Source organism: Gekko japonicus, unplaced genomic scaffold, assembly GCF_001447785.1.
Source record: "Gekko japonicus isolate JY-2015 unplaced genomic scaffold, Gekko_japonicus_V1.1 scaffold328, whole genome shotgun sequence".
NCBI lineage: Eukaryota > Metazoa > Chordata > Lepidosauria > Squamata > Gekkonidae > Gekko > Gekko japonicus.
In genome coordinates, this window is record NW_015170285.1 from 94,222 (window position 1) to 105,794 (window position 11,573).

General features: G+C 43.9%; 1 protein-coding gene across 1 annotated transcript in view; it reads left to right on the forward strand.

Moving 5' to 3' along the window:
* PIWIL1 (piwi-like RNA-mediated gene silencing 1) overlaps positions 1-11,573 on the forward strand; it is a 41,664-nt gene that overhangs the window by 21,135 nt on the left and 8,956 nt on the right. The window contains exons 12-15 of the mRNA XM_015417867.1: positions 1,968-2,155; positions 2,459-2,531; positions 4,880-5,080; positions 9,775-9,878. Coding sequence (XP_015273353.1) covers positions 1,968-2,155; positions 2,459-2,531; positions 4,880-5,080; positions 9,775-9,878 — 566 coding nt within the window. The remainder of the gene's footprint in view (positions 1-1,967; positions 2,156-2,458; positions 2,532-4,879; positions 5,081-9,774; positions 9,879-11,573) is intronic.

The following is an 11,573-nucleotide window of genomic DNA, read 5'->3' on the forward strand; positions in this document are numbered from 1 at the left end:
CAGGAACTGGAATTTCAGGGCCAGGCATGTTCAGGAACTGGAATTTCAGGGCCAGGCGTGTTCAGGAACTGGAATGACAGCCCCAGGGTTCAGAATATTTTTTTCCCTGTTTTCCTCCTCTAAAAAGTAGGTGCGCCTTATGGTCAGGTGTGTCTTATGGAGCGAAAAATACGGTATGTTCTGACTCTATGGCAAAAACATGGCAAAATTGTTATTTTGCAAAAGCCAGGTTTCTTACTATAGTGTTTTTTCCTTTAAAAAATACAGCAATATAACCAAGAAATCACTGACTTGAATCAGCCGGTATTGGTAAGTCAGCCTAAAAGGAAGGCAGGCCCTGGAGGTAACATCGTTGGGCCAGCAATTCTCATTCCTGAGCTCTGCTTTCTCACAGGTATGTTTGTTTAGCTTCACTATCATGTAACCTGCATAAAATTTCTCCTACTGGTGTATCACAATATGGATGATTCTTGATATACAGGCAATATGGATTACTGTCAGTATAGGACCACAATTTAAAATCATATACTATGCAAATAAAAATGTTAAACATTTTGACCTTAGGTTAAAACACCCCCATAATTGATGTGACACACATTTAGCAGTGAGGGACTTTCATACAAATCCTGCATACTCATGTATCTGGCAGATGGATGATGATGAAATAGCTGTGTATAGTACATGAATCTTGTTAAATATGCCCACTGTCTATCACCAGTGACAGGTATAGAACTATTTTTTTTATATTTAGGACTAACTGATAAAATGCGAAGTGATTTCAATGTGATGAAAGACTTAGCTGTGCATACAAGACTTGCACCAGAGCAAAGAATGCGTGAAGTGGGAAGGCTTATTGATTACATCAACAAGTATGCTACTTAAATTCTTTTTTGGGGATGGTGGGCTTTTCCTTTCTCATTATCCCTTCCATTGCTGCCTCTCAACCTTCATTTTTATAATTAAACAGAGATGATAATGTCCAGAAAGAACTTCGTGACTGGGGTTTGAGCTTTGAACCCAATTTGCTTTCCTTTTCTGCAAGAGTTGTTCAGTCAGAAAAGATCCTTCAAGGAGGAAAAACAGTGAGTAATTTGTGCCTTGAGTTAACGGGAAGTGCAATGGTCACTTCCAGACTGGATTATTGTAATTCTCTCTACATGGGGCTGCCCTTGACTCTGCTCCAGAAGTTGCAGCTAGCGCAGAACGCAGTGGTGTGGGGTTTGATGTTGTTGCCTGTGCGGGCACACATCCACCTGATGTTGGATAATCTGCACTGGCTGCCTATCGAATACCGGATCTGTTTCAAGGGGTTGGTGCTTACCTTTAAAACCCTGTAGGGCCAGGGGCCTGCATATCTTTGAGATCACCTCTCCCCATATGAGCCATGTAGAACATTGCATTATACTAACCAGCATCTCCTAATAGTCCCTGGCCCTAGGGATGTCTGACTTGCCTCAACTAGGGCCAGGGCTTTCTCGGCCCTGGCCCCTGTCTGGTGGAATGAGCTACCTTATGAGATCAGTGTCCTATGGGACCTATTAAAATTCCACGGGGGCCTGTAAGATGGAGCTCTTCCACCAGGCATTTAATTGAGGCAGCGGGCATCCACTTCATTTTGGTTCCCCTCCAGTGACCATAGATCCTAGAAGCTAACTGGGACCACAGCATCGCAGGAATTAATTTATGTCTATTGAGGCACGTTGTTTGTTTTTGAGTGCTATGATCTTATTTTACTGGATTTATGAAATATGTATTTATTGTAAATTTGCACTAGTTGCAGATCTGTATGTCTGGAACCTTCCCTGAGCTTACAATGTGGGGAGGGCGGGATAGAAGTCTAATAAAATTAAAAATAACAATTTAAAAAATAACTAGAATGAGTTATTTACCAATGAGGAAAGGAAATCAGTGAGAGGCTTACCTTTGTTCTTTGAAGATATTTAATTCAGAACTTTTTAAATTTATAGTTTGAATACAATCCACAATTTGCAGACTGGTCTAAAGAAATGAGGGGTGCATCTCTCATCAGTGTAAAGCCACTGGAAAACTGGTTGTTGATATACACAAGGCGTAATTATGATGCTGCTAATACACTGGTTCAGAATCTCTTCAAAGTCACACCAGCTATGGGCATACAGATGAACAAGGCCATAATGTAAGTACTGTAGAAACCAAGTTGCTTGGAAACGGTGGCTGTCTTTCTAGAAATGTCTTTGAAAGAAGGACAATGTTGAGAAGGTTCTAGAACTATCACTTAGGTGTTTTTCCAATGAAAGAACTGAACTGCTTTTTTTCTGTCTAGAGATATCTGTGGAATTAGTGGGTATTAAATATTATGAATCTGTGGATTGGACACACACATTTGCATCCAGGTCACAAGGACTGGATCTAGCATTGCCTTTTGGCTCTTAGTTTTGAATGAAAGGGACTAAGACAATTCTATGGCCTTCCTTTGTAGGATAGAAGTAGAGGACCGAACTGAAGCATACTTGAAAGCCTTGAAGCAAAAAGTGGCCTCCGACACACAGATGGTATGTACTGAAAGACTGAAAGTTGTAAATCTGAAGTGTTTCATTCTTTAAACCATACTGAAGGAACAGTTCTTGAATTTAGTTGTCTGGGTTAATTTATTTGAACAGGAAGGGCTGTGGGGCAGAAGACAATTCTTTAAACCCCTTGGAGAACAGCTATCAGAGGGAGTGTATCAAAATGAATTGGTTGGCACCCTGACCTGGATAGCCCAGGCAAGCCTGATCTTGTCAGATTTCGGAAGCTAAGCAGGGCCAACCTTGGGAAATGTTTGGATGGGAGACCTCCAAAAAGTACCAGGGCTGGGAGGCACAGGCAGGTTCTCAAGCCACTTCTCTGAACGTCCTCCATGCCCCAGTAAGAGTTGCCAGAGGTTGCCATGACTTCCATGCATGGGCAAACACACACACAAATGCAAAAAAACCAACAACCCCAAAAGCAAAATAATTGGTTGGCAAACACCCGCTGGATCCCCGTGGGTGTCACAATGATCAAGTGGTGGAGATAGCGTAGTCAGAATGGACTCAGTAAGGTGCTTTCCTGGCTTCTAGTTGATTGTTGACAAAGGGGCAGATTAATGGCTTTTATAGTACCACTTAAATGCTTTTTGTGTCTGTTTAAGCTAAGAAAAAAATACACTAAATTGTTCATGAATATGTTATTAGAGCCTGGGTGCTGAAAATGAATATCCTTGATATAGGCTTGCTTGAGTACTTTTGACTGGAGTGGAGTTGTGGTATGAGAGGCTGGGGTTAATGTTGAACTTGTACTTTTTGAACACTGAGGTGAAGATAAACACCTACCTGCAAAAATGGCCCAAAGATTGCAGATCAGGTCTGTGTTCTTAGTTTGCAGTCTTAGGTAGGCAGAAGTCCAATTCACACAGAGATGTGGGACAGCTGACAGAACACAGTATTTTGCTAGTGGCAGCTGATTAACTGGTGTCCTATAAGTAGCCTTCAGTGAGGAAGACTGGGTGAGAAAGATTGGAAAGACTTAAAAAGATAACCCTCCCCGGTGTCTTGCAGTAGCACAGAGGAAATTCAGGCGACGAGCTGGGTAACTATTATTGAATTAAGAGACAGCCTGATAGTCACTTGCTAGAAGAAAAGGAATGAGTCAGCTAGGATTCCCAAGGGGGAATTCAGCTCAGAAAAAATGGCATATAAACTAGAATTACCTAAAATAGTGGATTTGTTTCTGATAAATGCAGTTTTAGAAGACACTACTGGGGGAGAACCTGTTGGTTTTTTCCACCTAGCAGTGCTGCAAGGGTATACATCCTCCAGTTGGTAATGCCTTACAAAAGGAGAGGCAGTTGCCCTGGTGGCCACACTACAGATCTCCTGTAGGGGCAAGTGTTTGTGGAAAGAACAGGAGACATGTAGTATCTTTGGTGGAATTAGTGATAACACCCAAAGAAGCTATAAGACGTTGGGTTTCATAAGCCACAAAGATGCAAACTTATCCACCTGCCACTAAGGAACTTCAATAACATCTTCCATTTAATAACATCTTCTGTTTTTTCCTGAGCAGTACAAGGTTTTCGAGGATATGTTTGTTTAAATGTGAATAATTCTGGCAACAATTAAAATGCTACAATGGGTTTATAGTTATTAAAAGAGTTCAGTGTTAAAGTGCTTAACTTTTCCCTTGCCCTGACATGGATAGCCCAATCTTGTCAGATCTCAGAAGCTAAGCAGGGTCAACTGTGGGAGACATCAAGTGGTAAACATCAAGATACATCTGCTAGGGAAGCATAGGGTGTAGCAGTTTGCAGCCTTCTCTCCAGTATTGGGTGTATTTGCAGCTTTGTTTATAGAAAACTAAGGCAGCTATACTTAAATGTCGTAAGTATGCCAATTAGTCTAACTTTATACGCTAAGTTGAGGCTTTGTGGGAAAGGTAAACTGTAAATGTAGTAAAATGAATTTTTAAATTTGTTATTAAATTAAAATACGTTTAGGTTTTATATATTTCAATTTCCCCCAAAATTTCTGGGTTTCTCCCCCACGAAGGGTAGAGGGGACCTGGGTTTGGGGAACCTTATACCTCTCTGTGAAACTTGTGTCTTGCCTGGGGTGCAGCGGGCTGTCAGTGCATTGTCTGAAGAGGATGGAGAGAGCAGGGAGAGATGTAGGCTATTGTTCTAGAAAAGAGAATGAAGCTCTAAAGAGGACCTTTGGCACAAAGCAGGCCAGGGCATGGGTGTGTGTTGGGGAGGCAATTAATTTGCATAAGGGGTGCTTGTGGCCTAGTGGAAAACACCTGGCTCAAACAAGGTAAAAAGGCGACTTTGAGGTGCTTTTTAACAGTAATACTGAAGGGTATTTTTCCCCCTTTGTTAAAGGTGGTTTGCCTTCTGTCTAGTAACCGCAAGGACAAGTATGATGCAATCAAAAAGTACTTGTGTTCGGATTGTCCGACTCCAAGCCAGTGTGTACTTGCGCGCACTTTAAGCAAGCCCCAGACAGTAATGGCCATAGCCACAAAGATTGCTTTACAGATGAACTGCAAGATGGGTGGAGAACTCTGGAGTGTCGAGATACCAGTAAGTGGCTCTCATTTGACTTCTGTGGTGCGTTCAGCTTGGCAACACTATCACAAAACCTTTAAATATTTTATATGGTTAGGTTAATGTATTTGTCCCCAGACCATGACAGGTCCCACCAGGTGACTTAGGATGATCTCTGTCCAGTTGCTCCCATTAAAGCCTACCTCACAGGGTTGTTCTGAGGGTACAATGGAGGCGAGGAAAACAATGTCTCATGCCTCTGCAAGGAGATCTGAGGGAAGGAGTTCAACTGTTGAGGAAAGTTCCCCTTGGAGGCAGCCCTTGGATGGATTTCTCTCTGAAGTAGAGACAGGAGCTCCAGTCACAGCAGTCACTGCTGAGCAGGATTTACAAGGAGCCGGCATGCCTGGAAATTAGCTTGTTTGAGCTGCCTTTGCTGCAACGACGTCTCAGCACCAAAAGCGCACCAAAAAAGAAGGCGTCATTCCTTCCAGCAGCCAGATCTTGTGGTGCCGTGTCTGAGCCCGCTGCTGCTGATGACCTTGTCAACCAATCAAGAGGAGGCTGCGGAGTGGCTACCTACTTCCATAAGTCATATAAATGCTGCAGGACACAGCAATTATCATCTAAGCCAACTTTTGGCTCAACAAGCTGCAGTGTTAACCAGTTCCTGTTTAGCAGTAGTGAGACCAGTCTACTCATGAGTAATGCTCAGGGAGCAGGTTCTCTCCAGTGTTTTCCCTCCGAATTATGACATTATTCAGACCAACACCAATGTGGTGGATTGCTGGGCTAGTATGTGGGAGACCCAGGTTCGAATCCCCACTTGTGCCATGGGAGCTCGTCGGGTGGACTTGGGCCAGCCCTGTTCTCTCAGACTAACCCACCTCGCAGGGCTGCTGTGAGAGTTAAATGCAGGAGAGGAGAAGGGACGAGATTGTTAACTTCATCAGAGTGAAGGCGCCAGACGCAGGTTGCTGCCCACTGATCTCCCCCGTTTCTGCCTCTCTTTAGGTTGATGCTCCCTCCCCATTCTGTTTTCTTTCCCTCCTACTCCAGAGACAAAAGAGGACGTGTCCTCCTGCTCAGGCAAACTTTTAAAAAGCCAGAGAGAGCATAAGAAGGAATCAGTAAATAGAAAGGATTAGGGAATTCTCTGCTCCCAAATGTGTCAGTCTTGCATGTGTGGGCCAGGATTTCCCCCTCCCTTCCCTTTTTGCAGAATTACGGAGGGAGGGAGAGGTTGGGTTTTGATAGATGTTTGCCATTCTCTTCATCTTAAACAAAGCAGCCAGTTAGCTCAAAAAATGCGGGTTTGGCTTGTAGATGCAGAATGCATACAGGATATACAAATAAATAAACCGGGGGGGGGGACAGTACAGAAGGAATGCGTGCAGCTGCAAAGTCAAACCTTAAGGCTTGACTCCTCAAATTTCCTGGAGCAAGCTGTCATTGCAGAGAGGGCCTTATTCCGCTTATCCCAGCCTGCAACGGTTGCATGGTGGCAAGAATCAATGGAACCCCCAAAACCACCTCATTCACAGTGTATGCAACACTGGATGCCTTTAAAAATGTTCATCCATGGCCATGGCATCTGGAACAACTGCCAGTAGAACTTGTGGCTCCAAGCCTGGCAAGCTGACATCCACGTCAAGTCTACAGTTGCAGCTTACCCATGTCAAGGGGGCAAACTATTTGGGGATGCCCTCGACAAAAGTACCAGAAAGAGGTCTTCGCCCTTGATGTGTTTTACCAAGTTTCAACGACAACAGGAGAACAGATTGGGGATCCTCTAGATAGTTGAGAAAAATAATTCAAGTCTCACCTTAGAATTTGCCTTAATTAATTTGCTACAGTAGAATTATTGCAGAAGGCCACTAATAAAACAGAGAGGCCTTTAGATCAAATGCAGTAATAAGGAAAAACATTGGATAAACCTTAAACACTGGCGAATGCTCCACAGCTCCCTCTGGGGTACAGGTGGAGGAAACTATTCTTTCAGTAATATCCACAGTAACAAAACTCCTGTAGGTTGTTGCTTCCTCAAAAGACAGCATGTGCACTATTTCACCACGTTTCATTTTGTTAGAAGGGTCCAAGTCTCATTTTCCTGAAGTGATGGTATCTCTTCTGCTGCTGTCTCTCCATTTTCTGGATTCTTTTTCAGGCAACATAGATATATCTTCCCGAGACAAGGGCTCGGTTTTAGCTATATAGGATAGTCTATGAGGTGGTATGCTGTCAGGTGCTCGGGTTGAATGTCTGAGGGCTGTGACTTTGCTTAGTCCTCTTTCCTGTTGAAACCCTGACAAGTCTGTTCTGAATTCCACTATTGCTTCACTTGATCTTGGTAATGAGTTTTCTTTAATTTCAGATTGCACCATTTAGGCCTCATCAAAGTATACTGCACCACTTTTTACAACCTTGTCTGTCTTCAGGATAGAATGCTGTACTGTTCAGCGTGATCACTGTAACCTGCCAGTTTCTTTTCTGCGGCTCTATTGCCTAGCCTTGAGTGTTGTTTTTCACTGGGAATGGAGGCATGGGCTTGCCATCTGAACACCCTGATGTGCTTGATGCTTGACTTCGATCTATAGCATAATTTCTATGGAGTACTGTCTCTTATCTTGGTCATAATCGTTTTTGTAGACATGTTGCCGTCATTGCTTCAGCACCAGTGTTTATTTAGCATCCCAGCATCCAGAAGCAAGCATCTGGCCATTTCAACTAGGTGCAGTTCTTCCTTTCTGTTGTTCTGTTCGTTCAGGTGTATATAGCATGGTTGTCTGGTGCTCTATACCCTGTTCCCTTAGGTACTGCTCCACTTCCTTACTTGTATTCTCCCTGCTTCCCTTTTGGAACTTATTGCTGGCTGCGGCCACAAACTCTTGGGAGTTTCCCAACCATTTCACTCTTGTTTCAGGAGGTACGTAACAGTGTACTTGAAATAGTCACCGATCAAAGTAATCAGCTATTGTTTCCTCCTGGTGTAACATTTATCATGAGTCCACGAACATCACTATACACTATCAGTAGGGGTCATGTAGGCTTACTTTCACTGCCTTTAGGAAGTGAGATGAATAGCCTCGCCCTTACGCAGCATGTATACGTCATATATGTTTGACATGACATTATCATCTTGTCCTAGGTGTCAGTGTCACAGGTGGATGCATTTGCTGTGACAAACTTGTGTCGCTGTTCTAGCCTCCTTATTGTTAGGTGAAGCTTATACAGATGCTCCTTATTAATCTCACGTTGGTTTCTTAAAATTTCACTATGAGACCGTTGCTGTTGAGATGCTCCATTCCTGGAACATGCAGGATTTTCTCACAAGGAGTTATGTGTTCCATTTAGATGGGCCATAGCACATTAAGAATCCATGCCTGATTCCTTCTGTGGTAATGGACTTCACATTTTCAAGGAGGATCTTCTCTTTTATTGGTGAGATAAAGATCCAAATAGTACTTCCTAGTTGCTTGTCATGTGCCTTGTAACATCTGATTCACTATATCATCCACTTGATGTGTTGCTCTGCATAGCCTTTAGACATCCACTCTGTTCTTAATCTACAGATTCATTTGCAGCTTTCATAGCCTTTCCTTTGGTCCTGCCACATTTCCATGGTCTCAGTCACTCCAAGCGCCCACACATTCATTGATTCTCAAGGGCTCTGACCTAAAGATCCACTACAACTACATAGATTTCCATCATAGAAATTTCATGCCACACTGTTTGCCCTTACTGGGCACTCCTTTGAGCCTATTGAAGAGATTCTTCTTAGATGGCTAAGAAGGATAGTCTTATTTCAGTTGACATCAACAAGGATGGTGTCTGAATTAGGCGCCTTGTTGGTCTATCCTGAGCTGTGTGTGTGCATAAGAACAAAGCGGTCATGAGGACTGATCCTGCCTTTAAGCTGACTTCATCCTGTCACAGATCCCAGGAGATTGGCCTTCCAACTTTTTGTCTGAATCTTATTCATCCTAAAAAGACTTGTTCATTCTAATTGTCTCCTAAGGAGCCCTGCTATGCAGGAAAGGGTGGGGCTTTAAGCCTATGACTTACACTAGATTAATTTAAGATGTCTAAATTGGCCATCAGCAATATCTTCAAGGCTTGCATTACTGAAGCCTGTAAAGTCAATTCAATAAATAAATAAGGCATTTTAACTGGAATTACCATTCATTCACTTTGAAGTAGTGCAGCCAACATGGTCTTTGACAGACATGCCCCAGTTGAAAAGGTATGCAAGAGGTCACCTGGTCAATGATTTCCACCTCCGTAAAACACTACAAGATGAACATCTTTGAAGCAGGATGCAGGAAGCTTCTATGTCTTAAGACCAGCTGGTGGGCTTTCCCAGAGACATCTGGTTGGTCACCATAGTTCTTGACACCGTAAGATGCAGAGTTCTTGACTAGGTACACCATTGGTCTGAACCCATAATGGTGCTCTTATGAAAATGCCATAAAGTACCTTGGCAGCACTGGGTTTTTTATGCGACTATCAAAGATTTAAACGAGATACTTTGGCATTTTAAATAAAATTTGTGATAATATCCAAATAGCTTGCAGCCTTGAACTGAGTTTGAAAAGAGCCTGTTCATAAATGGACATATGTTATGTACATGCATACCAACAGTAATATGTGCGGGGAATAAGTATGTGGAAAATTGCTGTTTTAAAACTTGTGGCTTATTCTTGGCTTCTCTAATGCGTTCTTCCTTTAAGTTGACACAACTCATGATAGTGGGAATTGACTGTTACCATGACACTACAAGTGGCCGACGATCAATTGCAGGATTTGTTGCTAGCCTGAATCGGGGAATTACACGGTAAGGTAACTTCTGAGTGAGAGAGTGGTCCTTCCAGTCCTCAAGAGCTATCTTGAACATGTTTTCTTAATTGAAATACACTGTAAGGCCTTTAAGTCCTTGGTCTTCAATGAATCCCTTGCAGACTTGTCCTTATCATATCTCACACTGGCCTATTCGAAGCACACAATGAATTTGCTGTTTCTGCCTTACTGATTAAGTTGTGGTTACCTGATGGTACACAGTAATAAGCTTCTGCCTTACTGATTAAGTTGTGGTTACATGATGTTGCCATAATTGAATTTAGCAGGTACACAGTAATAAACAGAGGCTACATCTACACAGGAAGAGTGTGAAAATACGGCAGCAGCCAGCATCATGGGAGTGGGTAGAAGTGATAGCCACGCATCCCATGCCACATGCTGCCATTCACCCTTCCTGGGTAGAAGTGATAGCCACGCATCCCATCCCCATGCCACATGCTGCCATTCACCCTTTCCTCCATTGCATCTGTGCATAGACCTGATAGTGACTACCAGGGTACCTCTGCTGCCCAGAACCTCCCTTTTGACCTCTGTGTCCCAGCTGAACCACACTGCAAAAGTACAGTGAGGAGAAAAGCTATGTAGGAAGCTAAACGGGAGTAGGAGGAAGGCAGAACTTAGCTCCACTATCCTTATAGTGGCTGCAGGTGGAGGGCTTACATGGACACTCTACCATTAAAGGAGGCTTTTCATTGACATGGTTTAAAGGGGAAAACCTGGAAAGTAGCTATAGGTACTGGCACGTGTATTTATTTATTTATTTATTGAGATTTTTACCCCGCCCTCCCTGCGGAGCGGGCTCAGGGTGTCTTACAAGGGGCAAAACCCATATAAAACAGATAAAAACAATAAAACATTAATAACAGTTGTACTCAATTTAAAAACAAGATGGTCTCCGAATACGTGCCAGATGGTAAACAGACAGTTCTCCAGGGATGATGTTAACCTATAGCGTATCCTAACCAGGTAAATCCAGTGGTATCAGTCATGCAGAAATTGTGGTGGATCTTCCCAGGCCTTCCTTAACCCTGATGTTGTCCACCGCATTGGTGGCGGTGGTAGTGGTAGTGGCGGCCCCTATGTGAAAGCCTGGCGGAAGAGCTCCGTCTTACAGGCCCTGCAGAACTGCATAAGGTCCCGCGGGGCCCTGATCTCCGGGAGCTCATTCCACCAGGTAGGGGCTGCCACTGAAAAGGATCTGGCCCTAGTCATGGCGAGCCTTGCCTCCCAGGGGCCTGGAACCACCAGGCGATGTTGTGCCCCGGACTGAAGTGCTCTTGGGGGTATATGTGGGGAAAGGTGGTCCCTCAGGTAAGTCGGGCCATGTAGGGCTTTAAAGGTAAGTACCAGCACTTTGAAGCGGATTCGGTATGCTATTGGCAGCCAGTGCAGCGCTTTCAGTCCAGGCTGGATGTGCTCCCACTTGGGGAGGCCCATCATCAGCCTGGCCGCCGGATCTGCCCCAAAGGCAGCCCCATGTAGAGAGCGTTACAGTTGTCTAACCTTGAGGTGACCGTCGCATGGATCACTGTAGTCAGGTCATCGCGGCCGAGGAAGGGAACCAACTGCCGAATCAGCCTAAGATGATAAAATGCCGATCTGGCAGTGGCTGCCACCTGAGCCTCCATAGTTAAGGAGGGGTCCAGGAGCACTCCCAAATTCCTAACCTCGG